This window comes from Macrobrachium rosenbergii, chromosome 52, assembly GCF_040412425.1.
Source record: "Macrobrachium rosenbergii isolate ZJJX-2024 chromosome 52, ASM4041242v1, whole genome shotgun sequence".
NCBI lineage: Eukaryota > Metazoa > Arthropoda > Malacostraca > Decapoda > Palaemonidae > Macrobrachium > Macrobrachium rosenbergii.
The window spans coordinates 34,194,169-34,219,124 of record NC_089792.1 but is presented as its reverse complement, the minus strand read 5'-3'; the positions used below and the strand labels follow the sequence as shown (position 1 = coordinate 34,219,124).

Sequence of the window (24,956 nt, the reverse complement as noted above, 5' to 3'; positions counted from 1 at the left end):
ATTTAGATGGTTTAGTTTCTTGATTTTATGTATCCCCTTATTAGATTGTAATTTCCACCTGGGTTATTTCTGGTGTTGGAAACCGAGTCTGACTGTCACTGATCTGAGGGAGGTACACTAAAATTCTACGTCTGAAAATGTGGACTTGGCTTCTGAATGCGCCACTGTCACAAACACTTCTTGCTATCACCACTCGGTCTGTCTCTCTGGTTCAAAAGTCACTATATATAATGGTCTCTCTGAACGTATGAATCGCGGTGTTCTTATTTCGATTGCCTTCTGACCTCTATTAACTGATTCACTAAACGCACTGATCACACTTTTTCTAAGTACGAAGTACACAATATCATTTTCTGTTGGGGACAGACGGTCGGCTCTGGCACCTGTTTGTGGTTCATCCTTGCAATAACTTGTGTTGGTAAAGTTCCCAACAGTAGTGATAACCTTCTCATCTTGTTACAATTTCCAACTGATATTACCTCTTCACCTCCCTCTGTTCTTATCCATGCGGTGTTTGAAAATACAAGACCCCATTCATTTGTATGGTTATATAGCTGTGGACTCCTGCCAAGGTGGTTTCTCCAACCGTGGACTATCTTTGCGAGGCTGATAGCAGGGTCGTTTTCGCCTACTGTGTCTAGTGCGCTTGATGAAGCTGCAGGTGTAGGTGTGGCCGTTTTCAATTTGTTTGTTTGGCTTCTTGTGCGAACGGGAGTTCTTACCTTCTTATTTTGTGCCGATCTCTTTCCGGTAATCTACTCATTAATAGCAAATCATTTCTTAAACACTAAATAAAACTGAATTGTGATGAGTTATGCGGCAGTATCTCTTAAAAGAAAATATTCATACCAGGTCTTGAAGAATCTCACAAAAAATCATAAACACGTCTACCTTAGACCTGATTGCAAGAAGGGAGTCTGGAATATGGTGTATATATATACAGTGTATATATATATATATATATATATATATATATATATATATATATATATATATATATATATTGCATGCTTACATAACTCACGTATGAGACACTCATGTTGTATTTATTCTTTTTCCTAAATAGTCTGCCAGTTGAGGACCTTTCCTTTACCAGAACTGGTATCAGGATAAACAGTAGTGAATTTTTTTCTATTCTGCAATCACTCTTAGCTATTTCACGAAAGTTCTTTTTTTTTTTAACACCATATTTGCACAAATGGGGAAATGTGTGCATGAAGTGAGGGAGTGTAACATCTTAGGAAAGCAAATGAAATTGCTTGGATCGATTGAGAACAAGCTGCGTAAAGTGCGGTACAATGATCTAACTTTATATTACCACATTTTAAACGAGAAGGAAGCAAGTTCTTTGATTATATAAAATCTTCAAAGCCCATCTCCATCATATTTTTTATACAACAAAATTATACGAATATATTTATGATTGCCATGTAGTACCTTATAATTCATCACTGAGAATCACAAGACCTTTCCTCTTAAAGAAGTACATTAGTCTCTGTTTCCTATTATCCTTCAGGTGTGGGTTTGACTGCCTGCTCCTAGAGCCTTCACAAAAGAAAAGTAAATAAAGAAATGATCTTTTCGCAGCCTGTGTAGGAGAGCCTAAGTGGGCCAACGAGGCTTGAAGTGATGCGCACTGTAGCATCTCACGAGAGCTGATAGTCCCATTCCTTCCAGATGGACGAGCAGCTAGCTGACGTGCTGTACGCGCTCCATTTCCTGAGCCTTCCCGAGAGCTCCCTTTTGGAACGCAGTGCCGAAGCAGGCCAGGTAGAAGGAGGCGTACTGGAGGTAGACAGCAAGAGGAGCTCAACTGCTACTACAACCGCGCTGTCTGGAGGTGGGGTCCCTTTGAGCAGGCAGGAGTTGCAGAAAACCTTGAAAGAGGTCTTTGACGTGGACGAGGCAACAATTGAGATGGTTTACCACGATGTTCAAAGGAGAAAGGTGAGGTATTCGGCAGTCTGATTTCTTGATGGTCAACTAATATTAATTTTCGTCATTTGTGTTTATTCGCCATACATTACATTAGGTAATTGTAAAAGTCAGCAGTATGTGAATATATATAGTCAGCATGTATATAAACAATGTATGTGGCCAAGAATATAATGCAATGTTCTACTTTAGCTCTCATGACTTCGACAATTTGCTTTTAATCTAACTGCTCTAAGGTTGGGGGAACCGATGATCACTGAGGTTTGTCTTCTTGTCCCGCATGTTTTGTTACCGCAGTGCTCCCTAATTTGCTCTGTCGGACAATGCCTTTAGGTTATACGACCCCTTTACAACTGTATCACTGTTTATTTCCCCTAAGATCATCCTTATAGCTGTTTGAAACTAAAAGTCTGAAAATGAAGATATTTTCCTTTTGACTAAGAGTATAGTTTCAGATGACATCGGTGACCCATGTAAGAGAGCTCTAATAGTTTAGGCACTCATTTCTCCTAGCCAGAGTGATGCGTAGCTTTCCATTTTTGTACATTATAATTGATAAAGCTTAGTTACAATCCGTCTATTTAAATTCTTGTTCACTTCCAATATTCATTTGTAAAGTAAAAATCTCAATGTACTGGGAAGTAATGTTTGTGATTTGAACTGTGCGAAAGCATACGCAACCGTTCGCTCTGTCCGTAATGGTGTTGCCCTCACCAAGATCTAAAGAGTAGTCTTTAGAAGATCGTGGCCCTCACTACAAGTTTTTGCACTCGTAATTTGGAGTTTGACTGGGTTGCTCCTTTTAATGAAAATCTTAAGCTAAGAGATTTCTCTGTCTTGACTTTTCGGAATGCTTTTTATCTACAGAAACCGCAGGTGACTTTGCATCTTCATATCATAGAAGCTAAGGATCTCAGACCAAAAACCTCCAAAGGCAAGTTTTTACTCATAATTTTGTCGTGACTGCAGTTCTTTCTGTCTTTTCTTTTCTATTTCTTCTTCCTGTCCATCTTATTCTTATTGTCGTTATTGTGGTTAATTATAAATTCCTTACTTAGAGACAGAATGCTAACAGGAAAACAGAGTTTCTCGAGAATGCACTCAACAAGGAAGAGGCTTCATTTGGTAAGGATGTTCTGAACAAGAGCAAAACAACGCAAGGCGCGTCTGCTCTTGACTAAATTTGGAGCGAAAAGGTTTGGCCCGCCGTCTCCTCTCTCATGGTCCCTCCCTCCCTCACTTTTCCTGTCGTCGCTGACTTCTTGGTAATATCCGATGCCCTCTCGTCATGGCGACGGGATTTTTTGTCACACTCCAGGCATCAAAGCTAAAGATTGTAGCCATTGACTCGGTGTGAGGCCATCACTGTAAGTGGTATAGTGCCGTCAGTGTACTCGACGTGGTGCACTGTAGGCATTACTATAGGGTGTTTGCAGCGTCCCTTCGGTCCCTAACTGAATCCGCCTTGTACGTTAGTTCCATGCCTGCCTCCTTTTTAGTTTTCTGTCAAAGAAAACTATTGTGCCGGCTTTGTCAGTTCGTCCGCACTCAGATCTTAAAAACTACTTAGGCTAGAGGGCTGCAAATGGGTATGTTGATCATCCACCCTCCAATCATCAAACATACCAAATTGCAGCCTTCTAGCCTCGGAAGTTTTTTTTATTTTATTTTAGGTTAAAGTTAGCCATAATCGTGTACTGGCAGCGTTATAGGACTGGCCACTACCGGGCTTTGGTTAAAGATTTTGGCCGCGGCTCATGCAACATTATACCGAGACCACTGAAAGATGGATCTATTTTCGGCGGCCTTGATTATACGCTGTTCAGAAAATTCGATTGCGCTGAAAAAACTTCGGCGCGGTTTTTCGTTGTTTAATCTTGCTTCCAAGCTCTCCAGCTCCATCTTTTCACTGCCCAAAGAGTGCAATGGCCAAAAGTGCCCCAATGCTTGACTAGACAGCCCAAGTTCATAAATCAGTCAAATCACTTTGAGTTCACAAATAGTGATGAGAGAGAGAGAGAGAGAGAGGGTGGTTTGGTGGGAATCAATAATAGTGCATTGGTGACCCACATAGCTCCAGGGGAATTACAGAAAATCCTCCTTCTCTTCTAACGTATGGTTAGGGAATTCGTTGCTTGTTGGCCCTGTCTAAAAAAAAAAAAAAAAAAAAAAAAAAAAAAAAAAAAAAGATGGAGTGAAAATAAGTGGAGGTCATTTTAGAAATGTCCGTGTTGCAGATTTCTCTACGAAAGGTGCATTCGGCCTTACTATGAATCATAAAAACCGAAATATGTGTTAAACTGATTAGCATTTATACCATATTTAATGGCATATTATGATTTTCCAGTCAATTTCCTACGTTATTATTTATCCTCTCAAGAGGAAATTGTAAGAAGAAAAATGTATTTTGTTTCCCTGTTGTCGGCAACTGTCAGCAGATTCTTTCTGGATCTCTCCAGTCCAATAAATGTAACTCTGTTTTGTAGAAAATATACATGTGCATATCTGTGTACCGTCAGTAGTAAACCAGTGAATATGTATTTACAGGTACTACGCATCCCTATTGCGTGGTGAAGGTGTCAGGCAACGAGCAAGTTTATAAGACGGAAACACTGCTTGACCAATCGGCCCCCTTCTGGGACACTCCCTTCCTCATGTAAGTGCCCCTCAAATCATACCGTACACACACACACACACACACACACATATATATATAGGTATATATATATATATATATATATATATATATATATATATATATATATATATATATATATATATATATATATATATATATATATATATTACAGTATGCAGTATGTATGAGGCTTTAGCAAATAGTTTATGTTCATTCAATGTATTTTTGCAACATCCACCATCTTTAATACTTTGTGATAAATTCGTGATATTGGACAGAGGCATAAACGAATGATTGATTATGTGATCGCGTTTATCATTGCAGAAAAATCACCGACATTCAAGGCGCGAAGCTCACGATACAAGTATGGTAAGGAATACTCTCTGTCGCTTTTTCTAATATTATATATATGTGGCTCTTTCTTTCTCTCTGCTTCTGTATAGGAATTCATGAAAAATGACTCTGAGATCGTGATACGTTCTCGGTAAAGCTTGCCCGTAATAATGCACAAGTGAGGTGAACATTACCATTATGCACACCCACTATATATATATATATATATATATATATATATATATATATATATATATATATATATATATATATATAGATATATATATATATATACATACATGACTTTTTATCACATCACCGTGATTCATATACAATCAGTAAGCTACAAACGTCCTTTAAAATCCAGTTCGCTCTACCTCGGAAATAATATATTTTCATATATGTTACCGAAGGGGATTATTTTTTTTTTTTTTTAGTTGATAATAAGTTCGTCGTCCCGTGTGCTCGAACCAGCGAAGGACAAGAACTCAGGACTACAGTGGACGCATTTAACCCACGCTGTAAATGCGTCCACTGTAGTCCTGAGTTCTTGTCCTTCGCTGGTTCGAGCCCACGGACGACGAACTTATTATTATCAACTAAAAAAAAAAAAAAATAAATGGATATGAAAAATATATTATTTCGAGGTAAAGGAATTGGATATTAAAGGACGTTTATATATATATATATATATATATATATATATATATATATATATATATATATATATGTGTGTGTGTGTGTGTGTGTGTGTGTGTGTGTGTGTGTGTGTATATGCCTATAGCCTAATCACTACAAGTTGTATTCATATATACTTACATATATACATACATACACACACACACACACACACACATATATATATATATATATATATATATATATATATATATATGTGTGTGTGTGTGTGTGTGTGTGTGTGTGTGTATATATATATATATTTGTGTGTGCATGTATATATATATATATATATCTGTTGTAGATAGGGAGTAAATCTAAGGTAACAAGAGCCGAGAGCATTTGTGGGTTCAAATCTCTCTTGGGAACAAATGATCTTGTTTTATATGAGTGTATAGTGTTCAGGGTTAATCAGGTGGATGTAGTAGTTTTTCTCTTTATTGACCCTTGGAGTATATACAGTTTCCACCTCCTAAGAATATGCTGCTTCACTGGGGTCGCTGTGGCTCGAGATCAAAATGAACTAGGAAGTCCCTGAGGCTTGGTCCTAAGGAAGTAGAGTCGATCAGGGAGAATTGAGAATTTCGAAGTCTTGTCTCACAGAGACACTGCTCTCTCCCCCTCCTCCTTTCTTCCTCCTTTTATAGAGTTTTGCGGAGATGACTTTCATATCATAATCATGTCACAGTTCACAAGGCGTGTCGACTGTCACTGTTCACCATACTTGATATATTACACTACTCACCATAATTATCGTCTTCACCATTTTCTGTTCACCATTCTCTTACTCTCGCCATCGAATCCACAACAGGCAGTTGCGAAGTGTTTATCTTAACCTCTCATCTTTCCTTTCCCTTTTTGCTCTCAACCGGCCTCGGAACAGTCGTTATATTTTTGTTTTGTCTTCGTGTTTGATCAGCACTACTCACTCTTGCTTCTCTCTCAAAGGCTCTGACTCATGTTCATAGGACCACGTGTCTCACTTTTTGTCAGAGTCTCACTAATGGTTTCTATAATAGTCTTTGTAACAGTATATATATATATATATATATATATATATATATATATATATATATATATATATATATATATATTGCTCTTATTGGGGTCGAATAAAACAGTATGGTTTGATTCCAGATTCTTTACTATGTAAATTAAAGAATCTGGTATCTGAACCATCCTGCCTTATTGAAGTCTAAGTAATATGATAGTGAAGTTGTGAGGCTATTTTTGATATATATATATATATATATATATATATATATATATATATATATATATATATATATATATATATATATACATGTGTGTGTGTGTGTGTGTGTGTGTGTGTGTGTGTGATATCATGTATATAAACAGTATATATTATATAGACAGCATGTAAATGGATGTATGTATGTATGTATGTGTGTGTGTGTGTGTGTGTATGTTCAAGCATTACTCTGAAATGCATTGAGCAGTTTCAACCAACTTGGTATACATATGACTAACGATCTGGAGAAGAATACTGTGGAGGTTACCTCTGGTCTTTAGATTTGTAGAAAAGTGGGCGGATTGTTGGACGTCGGTAAGTGAATGTGGTTGTTTTTAGTCAGTACAGACTGTCGCACAGATAAAGCATAGCGACATGTTTAAAATTAGGTATAAGTAGTCCATTCACTGTGAGTCTCAGTTGTTCTATGGTTGAAATACGTATCCATGAGTGAATGGAGGGTACTATAGTACAAAATGCCATAGTTTCCAGTTCGCTGTTGGAGAGTACCTCGGCCATCACTCTAGCATGTCCAAGAAGCAAAGGACCAATTTACACAGACCGGGTCGTGATGTCAATGGCCGTGTCATTTCTTTCGACGCTCCTCTCCTTTTGACACGTCTGGGGACAAGTCTGATCATGAAAGACCCACCTAAGACATCACTGGTATCGAAGGGGGTGGGGGTGGGAAGGGGGTGATGTGTAAAAATAACCAAAAACGACAGATATTAATGTCCTAATCCATAGTTTTTGAGGTTGCTGAGATGAATAGTGACACTTCCGATGACCTTTAAGTCCAAGTTCAGCCCCAATAGGAATTGGGGGTGAGAAGGGGTGAAATATAAAATGTCAAAAATGTTGGGTATTGTAATTGAAGTAACTATCTTAACAGGAGAGAGAGAGAGAGAGAGAGAGAGAGAGAGAGAGAGAGAGAGAGAGAGAGAGAGAGAGAGGAGAGAGAGAGAGAGAGAGTAGGGGGTGTTAGTGATAAGAAAGAGGGAAAGAGTGAGAGTTGGAGAGAGAGTGAGTTTATCGGTTATCATTCAGAGTTTTCCCGGGCAGCACCGGGTTGGTCAGCTAGTGTATATGTTGTCCCTCCCCCCACAAAATACCTAGGACAAGGGAACACCTATCTTGCCACCTGGTAGCTATGGCCTTGAAGACTTCTCTCTTCCTCTCTCTCATGCAAAGCTGGCATCCTTTCCTGTTGAGCATCTCTCTCTCTCTCTCTCTCTCTCTCTCTCTCTCTCTCTCTCTCTCTCTCTCTCTCTCTCTCTCTCTCTCTCTCTCTCTCTGTGAAAACCTAGCTTACAAAAAATAAGGTTTATTATGCAAGTCTAACAAGAAGTCGTGTAAAATGAAATTATGCATGCCAGATAATAAATCCCATTAAGCCACACCCCTAAAAAGCAAAATTAAACAATTGCAAGAAAACATAATGTTTGGGGATTAATTTCCTTCTCCCCACCAGGTCTCCTAAACATTCCATATTACCCAAGTCTATTTCCAAATAACTTTCTAAGTCTATTTTGTCATCAGTTCCATTTTTAGGTGGCTATATGCCATGACTGACTATGGTTTTCACCCCCTTCTTCGAAACACCTGTAATTCCACAAAATATCTCCCATAAAAATCAGAATTCACTCAGTTTATATCACACAGAAAACATATTTAAAAGACATAAAGACATCAACACCGGGAGTTAACATTAGAAATTACACTTGGAAAAGTTAGTCATTTTCTAAGTTCACATTCACCCTGTCAGCAAGGAATCAGAGCCTGGAATTTCCAGTGTCCGTCTACCACTGCTTCTCACACCGCAATGAAATATATTTCCCAAAACGCTTAACACTTGCTCTATGAAACCCTTCACTAGGTACACATGAACGAGTGACTGCATATATGCATGCATATCTATCTATCTAACAATCTATCTATATATATATATAATATATATATATATAATATATATATATATATATATATATATATATATATGTGTGTGTATATATATATATATATATATATATATATATATATATATATATATATATATATATATATATATATATATATATATATATATATATATATATATATATATATATAACAAATCCCACAGGAAAATAACAGGCAGAAGTTCAGTACCAAGCGCTTTCACGTTTATTAACGCATTGTCTGGGCACAATTATCCTGGATTATCTTTCTGTTTATTACCCTTTGACAATTGACCATCTGGTATTCTTGTTCTTTTTGTTTACTTTATAACCTTCCTTTCATCTGTGTCTCATTTGTTCCCAGACGATGCATTAATAAACGTGAAAGCGCAAATAGAATAGGTAGTAAAATAGAAGAGTCATGGATTCAAACAACATGTGCCGTATAAATGATGACGAAATTAGCACATATTTTTCAAAAGCACATGGAACATTTTCCTCAGACTTAACTCTGTGTACAACAAGTATATTTGACAGATTAGATTGGAATAATGATTTCATTGAAAATGCTGCTGATACACCAATACCAAAGCCAAAATCCCATCCAACAAAACAAAGCTCCATGGTGGTCTGATAAGTTAACAGAATTAATGAATATAAAACACTCAATAGGGAGATGATTAGATATTCTGAATAGAAAGTTCAGTAAAATAAATAAAAATTACCAATATTAAAAGGAAATTTACAAAAAATGACTGTATTATTGCTAGAAATTGATACATTAAAACCTCTGTACAACAAAATATCTGCAGAATTTAAAAAAGAAGCAATTCAAGGAAGAATCATTTCATGTAAGAAGTACGTATCAGATCTCTCTAATGATACGCCCATACAAAAAATTTGGGAAAAACTCAGGAAAATAAATGGTACCCATGTTAAACCACCTAGACATGCCATAATAAAAGATGGGAAAAGAACACTTGATCCAAAAGAAATAAGTAATATAATGGGAGAAAACTTAGCAAATGTAAGTAGTGATAAAAATTTAGATGAACACTTCCACACAAAGGAAAATAAAATAGAATTAATAGCAATAAATTTTGAAAAAGAAAATATATTTTATAATAGAAAATTTAATATGTCAGAGTTGGAATATGCTCTCTCGAACAGCAATAAATCTGCTCCTGGAGGTGACAATATCTGTTTTGGCAAAGTCATACCTATTAGAGTTTTATAATCATTTATGGCTTCGAAATTTATTTCCAGATGAATGGCATAAAGCTATAATAATTCCTATCCCAAAACCTGGAAAGGATCCCAGTAATGTAAATAATTACAGACCAGTTTCTTTAACAAGCTGCTTATGCAAATTGTTAGAGAAAATGGTAAATGCTAGACTAACATGGCGCATTCAAGAAAATAAAATTTTGGCTCCCACTCAGTTCAGGTCACAGTGTAACAGATCTATATTAGATTCTCTCTGTAATTCAGAAAACCATATATGTAGAGGTTTTGAACGAAAACAAATTACTATAGCTGTCTTTTTTGACATTGAAAAAGCATACAATACTATATGGAGGTATGCTATATTAAAAACTTTACTAAACAACAATATCCGAGAACATTTACCTAAGTTTATACAAAACTTTTTGACAAATCGCAGTTTTCAGGTGAGAATTGATGATCTATCTAGAACATTTCCACTTGAAAATGGTGTTTCATATTTTATAAAAATAAAAAGTGGAAAAAAGGTGAAGAAATAGATTTAAAAATCAGAAACCATAGTATACCAATTGGCAAAACAGCAAAATTTTTCGGATTTGTATTTGATACTCACATGAACTGGAAAGCCCACATTACATATGTAAAATCTAAAAGTAAAAGAACATTAAATCTAATTAGAAAACTATCAAACACTACTTGGGGAACCGATAGACATACCCTTACTGTACTGTATAAAGCAACAGTTCTGTCCATCATTGATTATGGAAGCAAAGTATATGGCTCAGCATCTGACGCACCGCTGAAAATGTTAGACCCTATTCACAATGAAGGCCTTAGAATATGCTCAGGAGCCTTTAGATCATCACCAAAATCATCTTTACAAGTTGAATGTGGTGAACTGCCTCTGTCTCTCCATAGAGAGCTAGTAACAATGAAAAGTGTGCTAAAATTTCAGACAAGTGATTCTCCAACAAAAAAATTATTTGAATTAAGAGATGTATTTATGAAAAATCATCCACCACCTTTCCCAGTTATAGCTAATTTAGAAGACTGTTTGAGTCGCTGAATATAAATGTAAAATCACCTCCACCCTGGACAATGAATAAAATGAGAATTTGTATACACCTCAAGTATTTATCAAAAAGTTATTCATATACACCAGAACACCATAGACAACATACAATAGAGCAAATAAGCCGAAAAGGTTCACATTACGCAATATATAATGATGGCTGTAAATCAGAACACGGAGTAGGATATGCTGTAGTGTCCCGGGACAGGACTTATCAGTTCTCTCTTCCTAATAATGCTTCAGTATTCACAGCAGAATTGTGTGGAATTGCATCAACTATAAAAACAAAGAAACATCATTCAATAATTTTGTGATTTTTAGTGACTTGAGAAGCGCCATAGAAGCTATTCAGAGTTACAAATCAAAAAATAATATAGTACAACAAATTAGATTATTTCTCCATAACTTATATAATAATGGAAAAAATGTAGAAATATGTTGGATCTCTGTAGGGATCAAAGGAAATGAAGATGCAGACAAAGCAGCCAAAGAAGCAACCCACATGACAAGATCAAATGTGAATATCCCTGTTACTGATTATGTAACACACATAAAAATGGGTATCATAAATAAATGGCAATATATATGGAACGAAGAACCTGAAAGTAATAAATTGAAACAAATAAAACCTAATGTTAAAAAATGGAGTTCATCACATCAGAGAGGCACACACAAGTAATTCTAACATGTCTCAGAATAGGCCATACTCATCTGACACATGGGCACTTAATGAGCAGCCCACGTGGCCCGGCTCCCGAGTGCTCAGAGTGCAGGGTGATAATAACGGTCAGACATGTGTTATGTGAGTGTCCAAAGTATGACCAACAGTGACTGTCAACTTTTGGGAGTATATCAATAAAGGAAATTTTATCAGAATCTTTTACATTTTCAGTCGTTCCAACTTTGTTGTTCATGAGGAACAGTGGTTTGATAGATAAAATATAAAAATAAGTAAATAATAAAAGCACGAAAACATAGCATTTGTCGAATTTAAATTAAAATTTTTTAAAAATGTTACTTAACTTATTATGAATTTTAATATACCTTTTTAGTGCGGAAGCATGAGTAAATGTATTTATTGTGTGTATGTGTTACAGTAGGAGAACGTGTGCCTATGTGGTATTTTATCCGAATCTTTTGGGCCAGCCCTATAAGAGCTGAAAGTCAGCTCAGTGGTCTGGTTAAACTACTTTAATACTACTACTACTCACCTTTAAATTAAGCGTTTGGTGGTTGGGATGCTTGGGAAGATGGGGTAACTCTCCACCCATGTTAACATCTCGCACCTTCACCCGGGTGTGAATATCTACCAAACCAAGGATTCAGCTGACGAATGCTTTACATTTCGATACTATCTCCTTAATGGCACTCATGTATTTTTATTAACCTAAACTTCTCTGCTACGTATGAGATATTTGAAACATTTACTTGACAAAGCATTCACTATTTTACGTTAATCGCAAAGTGAAAGAAAAAGTTTTAAGATTAAATTACTGTTACTCTTAAACAGGAATTTGTTAAGGAACTATGAGTAAATTATCGTAGATATTGAAATACAATAAATCATTAGCTACTCTCATTTTAAAACAGTTTAGAGTAGCCTAGCAACTGGTTCGGCACCAAGCTGCTGAGATAACCTTAATCGCGAGCCGAAGCTCACCCTTTGTCTGATCCATCGCTTGCCATCCCAAGGACGACCTTAACGAGAGTCCATTATTTTACAACTGAGGATCTTTGTTTAAGGAACTAAGGTACTGTACGGTGAAAGTGTTTTTGTCAGTTATCTCATACTTTATTTCCTTTTCCGCTTCCTCTTGCATTGTACTAGACCTTGATCCTTGTAGGGAATCATCAATCAGTGTTAGAGAATGAGTAACTGATCTTATGTGATATCGATTCCTCGAGCCTTCAGCAGTTCCCTTTGTAAAAATTGTGTGTGTAGGCTCACCCATTGATCGTGCTCCTTTCTCATGCATTACAGAAAAGGTGTGTGATTTTGCTGTATGCACCATCTGTCACCTCTGTGCCATACGTCCATCAGTCAAGTCCTTCCTGATTGTAAATTAAGTGTAAATTAACTCTGTATTGAGTGGCACTCTTAATTTTGTCTATTGTTAATTTTAACCTGAAAGTGTCAAGAGCCTAGTGTACACAGCTCCCTGTAATTTATTCTTCAGATTCCTGTAAATAAATGTAATTAATTTAGACCTGGAATTTCTCTCCTGAGACCTTCCTTAATTGAATTCTCACTTTGATAACTTTTCTTATTTTACGATGTGTTGGTTCCCAGCTAGAAGCATCCCCAACAAGGTAAGAATTGCAATTGGAATAACACTCATAAGAATAATATATATATATATAATTATATATATATATATATATATATATATATATATATATATATAATATATATATATATATATATATATATATCCTTACCTGGCCTACTTACTGTTTTCCTTGTTCAGGGGTCCAATCTGGGGTCTATCTCGTGAAAAGGGGCTTACTAATAGCCTTGGAAATCTGACTGCAATTTGCTAGGTCAGGCAGGAAACTTAATAGAAAGAAGTTGGGCTGAGGGCCTGCTTCATCAGGGGACTGTTGCAAATAAACACTTAGGTTTACTTTAAATGGAATATATTTACAATTAAACACATCAATCAGAAGACTGGGGAATGATAGGCAGATCCAACAGGGGCTGCCACGTGGTTAGTTATTCTATCACTGTTAAAAAATTGAATGGTCTATGATTAATCCTCTTGAAAGGGATACTGAAGAATTGATCGCAGTGGCCTTTTCACTGCAAGAAGCACAAGACAAGTCGATGTTTCCACAGCCGATGTACCATCTGCAATTTGATAATGCAAGCAATTACACAAGGATAATTATAACGATCTTGGGTGAATCGAGGGTTACACAGAGGGTGCCAAGATAACTCGATTCTGGTATGGTATACTTTCATTAAAATTCACACTGAGCTAAGTGAGTCAGGTCTGTGACAACTCGCACTTCAGAAAAGAAAATGGGAGTGCAGTTGGAGATTAAAGATACGAGACTGTTGGAAAAACCTCTAGTAGGACGTTACCTTATAACAGAGTGATGGAGGGGCCTCGTCGAATTCCACCAGTTCTGGAGGGATGAGTTTAACGGGAAAATGCACGGGTAATGTGACTGGGTGGTCAAAAGGTGACCACGTGGAGGGGTCAGCTCAATAAGGAGCATGCAAGGGGTAGTGTGTTGGTCTGCTGACAGGGTGTTCTGAGAGCCACGGCCGCTGTTTCTCGCCTTATATGCCTTGAGGGCTTATTATCCTGCTCTTCCTAGAGGTCACTGTCATCTCAAGATAGGGGTCGTGTCCTCGTTTTCTATGTTGGGACCTTTCCCAAATCCTGGTGACTTCTGGTAACCCGTGTTCACCAGTCTTTATGGGGAACTCAACCTTTCTGGCGGATTTTCGTCAGGCTTCGTCTCCATTCGTTTTTTTTTTTTTTTTTTATCTAAAAAGAGGTAATTCAAGCAGTCACCGGGTGTTTAGAAGAGATAAACAGCTGCACAGAAAAGGGGAGCATGGAGAAAATTTACTTAGGGGCTGAGTCTCTCACTCCCTCCTCAGTTAGGAATCAGTGTGAAATTATGTTAAATTGGGGTGCAAGACAGTTTGGAAGTTTGGGTTTGCTTCAGAAGTGGTTTCCCTTAATATATATATATATATATATATATATATATATATATATATATATATATATATATATATATATATATATATATATATATATATATATATATATATATTAACTTTATCACATACACAATTGTTCTGTGCATTAGTAGAATTACTAAAAGGACCTCATTCAAACTGGATGGTATCTAATGGAGTATTTATTCAGAAAAAGTTACAAGCTTTCTTGGACAGACAGTCCACATTATCAAGTATCCATATGTGTACTTGATAATGTGGACTGTTTGTCCAAGAAAGCTTGTAACTTTTTCTGAATAAATACTCCATTAGATACCATCCAGTTTGAAATGATTTGCTTTTAGTAATATATATATATATATATATATATATATATATATATATATATATATATATATATATATATATATATATATATATCGTTCGTTATACGTTCACCTGGTAACGGATCCCTTATCACTTATAAGTTCCCCTTTGGTGTTTATTCCAAGGTTGAGTGACTTTGATATTAAATGATGCAGCTTAATGTTTCAATATATATATATATATATATATATATATATATATATATATATATATATATATATATATATATATATATATATATAAATATATATATATATATATATAATATATGTTATATATAAATTATATACATATATACATATATACAGTATATATATACTATATATATATGTATATATATATATATATATATATATATATATATATATATATATATATATATATATATATATATATTTGTCACGACTTAACAACCTTCTTAACTTTTTGTGCTAAGGCAGGCTCTTTCAAACTTTGACTAAAGCCGTTACATAAAAAAAGAGGAAAAAAAACTCAATATTTAGGACTCGATAACTAGCCACAACATGGCATTACTGAAGTAATCAATGATGGCAAAGAACAGTGAGGGAGTATGATACAAAAAAATATATATATAAATATTTATTTAAAAAAAAAGTAATTGAATAAAGGTTGACACGAGTATCAGGCCACCGCAGCGAGATCTGAATACCACTTTGCAATTGAATGCTGCCGCAGCTCTAAAAATGGAGGACAGTTGCTAATTCCAATACTTAACTCCTTGAGAGGTCTTATAAATGAAGTTGCCGTTGCAGTAGCAGCAGCGAGGGTCCAAGGTGATGATAAATAAAGGCTGATATATACAGTATATCCTCTCCCGAGTTTGTCATTCGTTAACCATAGATGAACGGATGTTCCAAACGTCCAGTTGAGGAACGAAGGTGGTACTGGGAATGCGATGAAACCGTGGCTGGACCTCGAAGTCGAAAGTCCATGCATTAGCAGATGGAGAATGTCGAAAGGGCGAGACAGTAGCGATGCGTAGAAAACTCCACAAGCAGGCGGTGGTGGTGAGTAAAGGAAGACGCTACAAACACACCGTTGCAGCGATCCTGGGGGAATCTGCTATCCTCAGTAGATAAATTCCTCTCAGAGGTAATCCCTAACCTCTTTAGCATTCAGAGGATCACTGACCCCGCGAACTTATGCTGGTTCCGAAAGTCTTTCTCTTTTCCTCCACGTCACCATGTAAAGGAAAAAATCATTGGATTAGAACTATCCTCCTTAACTACCGCAAAACACTCGAACAAGCAAACAGCACCCAATTACCAACAAGCAGTAATCATCCCGACTGTGTGACCTGAAAATAAAATTGAAAATAAATAAATAAATAAACGAACGAAAATACTTTCGTGATATTATATATATATATATATATATATATATATATATATATATATATATATATATATATATATATATATATATATATATATATATGTATGTGTATATATATATATATATATATATATATATATATATATATATATATATATATATATATATATATATATATACATATACACATACATTGCACATATATATACACATATATACACATATATATATATACTGTATATATATACATTTTTTTATCTAATCCATGTAAATAGTCTTACTTGATTCTTCTAGTCCTATTTCTCATATATGAAAAATTCCAAGCTCATTGACTGTAAGGTGAGGTAACGGAAAGCAAGGTACCCCCGCCCCCCCAGCCCCTGTCACCAACTTTCCAATCAGTTACTTCCATGGGTTTTGCAAGCCAGATGTTTTGTACTGTACCTGAGCTATTTTCAAATGAAGCCTAAATACACCTGCCAAACATCTGTAAAATCGTAAATCATACATAATTTTGATGTGAGTCTATTTCTGATCATTATTTCTTTTTGGCTGCTAGCGTTTAATACTGTACACCTGGAGTTTTCAGTTCTTGTGGGAATGAGTGACACTCTATAGCTCCTCTGTATTTCTGTAAAACTAAATAAATAATTTTGTTTTCCATTGTCAGTTCAACACAATGATTATTTTCAGGTACAAAAACATTTAGTCGGTTGTCCAGGAGATCAGTTCCAATATTTGAGTTCTTCTGAATGAGATGATGGTAGAGTTCGTTGCCATTTACTACACCCTCTCACTGAGGGTATCACCTAATCTATATATATAAATGTGAATGTAACTAAACTTGTAAATTTGTTCGTATGTAAACTTGTGCTCCATAGAAATCCAAACCTCTTGACCAATCTAGACAAAATTTTGCACTTGACCCTCATTTGACTCAAGGAAGGTTTTCACATAGGTTTCAAACCTGTATCCCAGCCCTCCTTGGTACCTTATTTACTGTGGGACCAGGCAAAGACCCAGCCATGGGATAACAGTTTGGACTGGTGTGAAACTTGGAGTACCAGGAATGTAGGTTTGTACACTTTTGTATTGACTGTTTAAACTAGCGAGAATGGGGCTCTGCAGTGGTGGCGGGACAACATGTGACTTGCTCGTTGTCGGGCTGAGTAACGCGACTGGAATTGCAGCCACACTGAGAAAAATTTTCCTGCATCTCCTTTGAATCCTTATGCCGTGTAAAGTATGTGTACTATCATTGAAAATGCTTTTCTTTCCCGTGATTAATAATTGTTTCTAGAATTCATTGACTTGTTACTTCCTTTCTAAGGTAAATTATTGATTGTCATTCAGAGTTTTCCCTGACAGCGCTAGGTTGGTCGGCTAGTCTTAGGTATAAAAGGCCATTTGCTTTTGTGTCCTTGAAACAGTGCCTTTTATTTCCTCCTTACATTTCACCTATCTGCTCGAGAAGACATCAGTGGCGTTAGGGTTATCTTTTCACCGTTGTCTGTAGCAAGACTAAAAAGTACTGTTCACACTGGTTGTTAACGATTTTGTGCTCTGCTCTTCTCATTTTTATGCTCTTTTATTATTATTATTATTATTATTATTATATTATTATTATTATTATTATTATTATTATTATTATTTATGATGATCCTATGTATTTGTTGAACAAGCTAAAGGCTACGATTTTACATGGCGGTTGCACGTGCAGTGTATGATAAAAAGGAAAAAACAAATGTGATAAAGAAATGAATAGTAATTGGCATATTCAATTTATAGTAAACTATATATATATATATATATATATATATATATATATATATATATATATATATATATATATATATATATATATATATTTAACATGATTTATTTTCCCTTTTTATCATATGGGTATAGTGTGTGTAACTATTAGGAATATTAAATATACAAGAATAAAATCTAAATTTTTTGCCTTCTGAATGCCTTCAACCATTTAAATGTGAAATCATTTTGCAAAACTATTGAACTCTAAGTAATATACATAATACTGTATATTGTTATAGTAATTTTGTGATTTCTAAGCAATATAATGTACATTGATGTATTAATATGGTGAAGAAAAAAAAAAAAGGATTTTTTGACATCTGAGGGGAAACCTCGTTCATCATTTTTGTGACTCACTGCAGGCATGAACCACAAGAATCAGGCATGGAGCAGATTCCAGCTGTCAGGGACCTGAGGGAGATTGGGCGCGCTGTCCTGGGCACGAATGAGTTTAGGAATTTGCTTGGCACCGTTACCATTCCTCTGGAGGTATGTGGGAGAGAAAAGGAGTCTGATGTATTTGTTTCAAATGCTTGACTTTTCTAGTGACTGTTCCCTTTCAGCTCTGGCCTGTTTTATATTGTTATTGATTAACTGGTGCTACTCTCTTAAGTGGCTTCAGTAATATCAAGAACTTCAAAAATCAAATAAAATCAGATTTCAACTAATTTTCCATGGAAAACTTCAAGATAGTATATTTTCAGGGTTATTCAACCACACTATCGAATGGTCCTCGGTTTTGAACTAGACTGATATTCTGTAATTTTCCCTGTTGCATTGTTTTTTGTCCATTCTTTGAGGTGTCTTTCCTTATAGCTTTCCAAATCCTTCACTTATGTGTTGCTGTTCTATTCATCTCTCATTTATAAGAAAAAAGGATGTACTGTATAACTCGTTGTCCTGTGAAACTAATTCATAATCTGGTAAGTTCTGTAACTCTAGACATGACATAAATGTCATGAAAGATTTTTCTTACTTTTCGGGTGTCCTCCTAAGAGGACAGCCGTCAGTGACTGTTCAGTTCTAGTTGTGCATAAGGAGTTCTTTATGCGTGAAAGCTTCAAAGCAATATGTCATCAACAAAAGCTTTCAATGGAATCTCTTACTGCATCCTTATTAGATGGATTTTATTAATAGAGAATTTTGAAGGCATCCTAAAACCGTTTACCCTCTTATTAGAGGGACTCAGACAACCGCCATTTTTCTAGTGAGTTTCTAAAAGTCATATCCTTGAAGACCAGCTGTAACAGCCTCCAAAGGTTTCTGTACAATACAGTGGCACCCTTTCAAGGATTCTTGATAGATTGCAGCTTGGGAGTCCTTTAGCTTAAGTTTCAAAATAGCTTCTATCTGCTGAAAAAATGTTTCCATGAAATGTTTGCATCGTTATCAAATAAATATTGCTTCAGTATATTCTGAGAAAATTGGAATAAAAATCTCCAGCTTAATAAATGGATGTTGTGTCATTTTCAGATGTTGTCTGTCCTGCACAAAGAGAGTTCGAATCTTTCATTTTCAAGCAAAAATTTTCAAATCTTAGATTATATTCCTTTTCTATTTTCATTATTCAGATCAATTATCAAAGATCAAGTTTCATATATAACTGTCGAGAAGTAATAATTTAGGAAACTGGTAACAGAATAATGAGCTAATTACTCTCGCTCTAATGCTTCAGAAACATAATAAGTTTTTCGTTTTTGAGAAATTAGGTTAAATTCTGAAATTCTGCTTATTTCTTCTTCAGAACATCAAAAACAAACTGGTAGATGAATGGTATACCTTGGTGAAAAAGGAAGAGGGTAAACCAGTCTCCTTGAGAGAGAGTTTCAGGGCCAACAAGAAGCGTGGAAGTCTCCATTTGAGTATGAAAGCTTCTGTCAAGTCAGAGGTAGGTGTAATAGTTATGTGTGACAGCATTTTATACAGTGTCATTTTTCATAGCTGTTTGGTCAGTGGAGGTAACCTTCAGTGTGATCGATGTGCCGCCCCCACCCTAATACATACTTACATTTACACATAAATATATATATTTATATATATATATATATATATATATATATATATATATATATATATATATTATATATAATATATATATATATATACATATACATATATATATATGAAATTTTTATCGCCGTGATTTATATACATTCATGAAGCTACAAATGTTGTTCAGTATCAAATTCACGCTACTTCGGGAATACCCCCAATGGGGAATTATCACTGAAGGGGAATTTATGTGATAAATGGATCGGTACTGCCAGGTCCCCCAGCAGTACCGACCGACAGTACCAATTCATTTATCACTTATAAATTCCCCTTCAGTGATAATTCCCCATCGGGAATATTCCTGAAGTAAGCGTGAATTTGACATTAAACAACATTTGTAGCTTCATGAATATATATATATATATATATATATATATATATATATATATATATATATATATATATATATATATATATATATACATATATACATACATACATACATACATACATACATACATACATACATACATACATACACATACATAGGCAGTCTCCGGTTATCAGCAGCCTCAGTTACTGGCGATCTGGTTTTACAGCGCTTGTCTAGCGATGACAATAACCAGATTTTCGTCACTGATAACCGGTTATCGGCACTGATCGCCTCTCAATGGCGGCGCTGATCACTGGTTATCGGCGCCATGAACCGGTTATCGGCGCCGCTAACCGGGGGAACAGTGTTATTATCGCCAATTTTCGGTTAGCGGCGATTTTCAGTTGTTGTCACGCCGTCGGGAACGGAACCCCGCCAATAACCGGGACTGCCTGTATGTATATATATATATATATATATATATATATATATATATATATATATATATATATATATATATATATATATATATATATATAATATATATGTAACAGTCACAGGGGTCACCTTTGGAAAAGAATGTGACGATCTAGTAGGGCACTTCCTCTGGTAGAGACGATGATGCCAGTGGCGAAGAATGTCTGACGAATGCGTTTTAAGCGCATAGAAACAATGTGTGTTCATTCGTTCATTGAACCGATGCACTGGAAATGTATGTACGTGCATATGTGCGATTTCCCATGACATACAACAAGAGGAACAATGAGTCTCTCGGGGAGAAACTGCCATGAACTATAATTGCGAAGATGTGCTGTTAACTTGGTGTATAGTGATCAAAGAGCACACCAGTATAGAGATTCATTATTTAAGGACATAAGGAGAATTTTGAACATTGTCCTGGAGGGCAAATGATATGGAAGTGGTGTATTTGACTCTTACATTACGATATAACATTTATTGTGGTCTGTATGACCTTATAACTTTGTTCGTTGATCAGGGTATTAATCACTAGAATGGTTTGGCATAAATTCATGACTATGCTGGTTTGTGAATCAGTATGTTCTCTAGTTGGGTCTTCTGTTAATAGAGGGTGTGAATCACTCCATTTCATAACCGTAGTCGTTGCTGAGCTACTTTTGTTAAATTTGTTAATAAAGTCTGGTTTTCGAAATCAGTGTCTCATTCCAGTAGGCCTTTGTGTAATGATAGGTTTAGAGAGAAGCTTATGACGGAAAGAGAAGGGATCTGCTGACCCAAGGTAAGGGCACGACTACCAGTAACATCTCAGGAAAGGTGAGATGCTAAAATTCTGTTCTTAAAACAGATACTTCAATATAAAGACTGCCCTTCGAACTAGCCGGTTAACAGTGGTTGGCAGCGGTGTTTGAGTTAGTTAATTAGTTAGTTAATTGGTTAGTTAGGGATATGCTTCCGAAGAGACATATCTTGTTAAATTCTAGTACTGGCATCTCAGAATAGGATTTTGTTGTGGTCAGTGATTCACAGTAGGGAGCTGTGGTCAACCGAGATGTTGCGAGTCAGTCTTTTTCTCGAGGCGACTCTCTGTGAGCTGCAAGTTGTGTTTAACTTTATGGGATTAACAGGGCGTTAATACATATTGGGGAGTGTTTAGGGATATATTAATGTGTATAATGTGAAGTAATTTCGGTATCTTTACCGCTTGTGTTAAAACACGTGAAAATACGCGCGAGAATGTGCTATTCTGTTATCCCTCTCTGTCTCTCTCTTTCTTTGGTGAGAGAATTCGCACGCTGCTAAACAGAGACGTACGTACTGTAAGTGTTACCATCTTCTTTTTATTATTATTTTAATGGGTCGTTTCATTACACCAACTGATTTATTTTTTGGGGTGGTGGCTGTAGTAACAGCATCGCCTGAATGATGTATCAGTGACGTCACTGGTTTGGGCGGAGCGTCTTGCCTCTCGGCCATGTCTGTATGCAACGCACTTGCATTGTAGACGCTGCCTGCAGTGACGTCATTCCTTCTGTGACGTGTCAGCTCTGTCATTCATCTGGGCAGGGTTTCTTGCTTCGTGCATTCGAAATTTGATTTTTTTTTATATATCAATCGGCAGTTCGCATCGGCATTTAGTATTAAATAAGGGGAATATTTTATTGTTGTATTATTTCTGGGGATTTTGATAATTGGGGTAGGAATTTATTTAACATTTGTGGATTACTGTGTGCAAACATTTTTTACGCAAGTGTGTATACATTTCTTGGTATTTTTTTAAACTTTTTTTCTCTTATTTTTATAATTACACACGGACGTGTGTTACTTTGGGTGCATACGTGCATGTATGTAAAGTGAGTGGGGTTGCTTGAATTGATTCAGCAATCACTGCCTGCCAATGGCAAAGGTGGTGCGCTCAGCATATTTTCTGTTGCGTCAGGGACCTTGGATGAGTTTAGGGGAAGTGATGTGTTGCACTGAGGGAGAGGGATGAATTCTTCTCTCTCTCTCTCTCTCTCTCTCTCTCTCTCTCTCGCGCGCATTTGTCTGCTCGGGGTTACGTTTTCTATGTGTGAGAGTGGATGCCCATTCTCGTTGCGAAGACTGATTGTTTTTTTGTTGTAGTTTGGCCTTGGAAGAAGTGAACTTGGCCAGTTTGACCCACGTGCAATCAGCTGTGCTCTTAGCCGGCAATTCCTTTTGTTTTTCCATGGGACTTTGAATTTGATTGCGGGGATTTGTTAATTTTGAAGTTAATTTTTTGGGGTTTAATCTCATAATGGGTTTAATTCATTGTAAATTTACTTACAGGTTTACTTAATTGTGAATTTAATTTTGGGTTTACTTAATTTTGAATTCAGTCAAGGGTTTAATTAATTTTTGAATTTAATTGTAGGTTTAGTTAATCTGAGATTTGATTATGGGTTTAATTAACTTTGGGATTTAATGGTGGATTTGATTAGTACATTCTTTTGAGTTTTGGAATTAATTGTTAGAGTAAAGGGATTTAACATTCTAGTTTTTATATTGTATGGGAATTTTGTCAGGGGAAATTGTTCTGCTTTGGGTTTTTTCTGTAAAGGGTGTACTGTCACAGGAATTGAGAATTTTCTTTTTCTTGGCATTTGTGATTAGCCAAGAATAAGTTAACAGATTTATTTACGGACAAGAAAGTAGCAAAAATGAGGAGAAGAAATAGTGATCAGAGATTTCTTAGATCAGCCTATGGTTTTGGACGTGGAGATCCGTCCACGGTCCGAAGAATTTTGTTGAAAGTCGGAATAGCCAAAGATTGGTGGGTGGCTTGAGTTCTAGGATCCCACGGGGTCGTTGCTTTAATTGTAATATGCAGGGACACATTAAGATATTTTGCCGTGTTAAGTATTGTGGCAGACATAAGAGTTATGGTCATCCTTGGCGGTCTTGCCCGTCTCGGAGACAGTATAATGATAGGCCTGCATTTCAGAAGTTTGGTAGCTTAGATACGGGAGTTCCTCACGCGAATTTTTCGAGGGGATCTTGTGATTGGCAGACACTGTCTAAAGACTGATCAGTTGTAAAGGAAAACTGGATGGGTGTCTCCTGGGATATAGGACTTCTGGGAGAACCCTCAGGGTCAAAGCCAGTTGTAATTGGGTCCGTACATGGTATAAATGTAAGGGTCTTTATAGATACAGGTGCCTCGATAAACTTAATGAACTTCGGGTTGTTGAGGTCGATGTTTCCCGATCGCTCTTTGAGACCAGCTAAGGAAGTTGTGTGTGATGTTCAAGCAAATAGGTTACAGATTTTGGGATATGTAGACATAGATTTATCTCTTGGGGGTAGATCTTTGACAGAACCATTTCTAGTTATACGGGGGAGTGCTTTGTGGATTGTGTTATTACTGGGTTATCTCGCGTGTTGAAGACAAAAGATATCGGTTCATACGGGGGTTTCTGGTACTGTATAGCTGTGGGAGTGCCTGGGGTGTTTGTGCTGTATGAGGGGACAGATGTGAGTGTAGTGGATGACGATGGATCGGGTGTCCATGCCGTGTTTGACCATTGCAGCTGTATCTGTCTTTTCATAGAAGAAAGGCATCAGTTGGGACAGAGCAGGTGCTTTCTCCTTGAAAGACGACTCATCTCGCTGAGATGCATGATAAGCTGACCAAGCCACGCAGTCCCCCTTGTCCAGCTTCTCGTTCTCAGTCAGATCCAGTTTCTCCTTCTCCATGGCTGCCTCCATATTTGCCATGACAGTCTGACTAAAGTTCTTCTTTGGAACTTCAGCTGCAGAGGCTTTTAGGGATACAGCTGGCACAACACTG

At 36.2% G+C, this 24,956-nt stretch overlaps 1 protein-coding gene across 6 annotated transcripts in view; it reads left to right on the top strand.

Annotated features, from left to right (window-relative positions):
• Positions 1-24,956, top strand: part of LOC136833799 (protein unc-13 homolog 4B-like) — a 251,818-nt gene that overhangs the window by 111,080 nt on the left and 115,782 nt on the right. For 5 of the 6 annotated variants that reach the window (XM_067096060.1, XM_067096059.1, XM_067096058.1 and 2 more), the window contains 6 exons: positions 1,678-1,947; positions 2,803-2,869; positions 4,483-4,591; positions 4,898-4,942; positions 18,666-18,792; positions 20,048-20,191. In XM_067096060.1, the coding sequence (XP_066952161.1) occupies positions 1,678-1,947; positions 2,803-2,869; positions 4,483-4,591; positions 4,898-4,942; positions 18,666-18,792; positions 20,048-20,191 (762 nt within the window). Of the gene's footprint in view, positions 1-1,587; positions 1,948-2,802; positions 2,870-4,482; positions 4,592-4,897; positions 4,943-18,665; positions 18,793-20,047; positions 20,192-24,956 lie in introns of all 6 variants that reach the window. The other variant, XM_067096062.1, reaches the window with a different exon arrangement.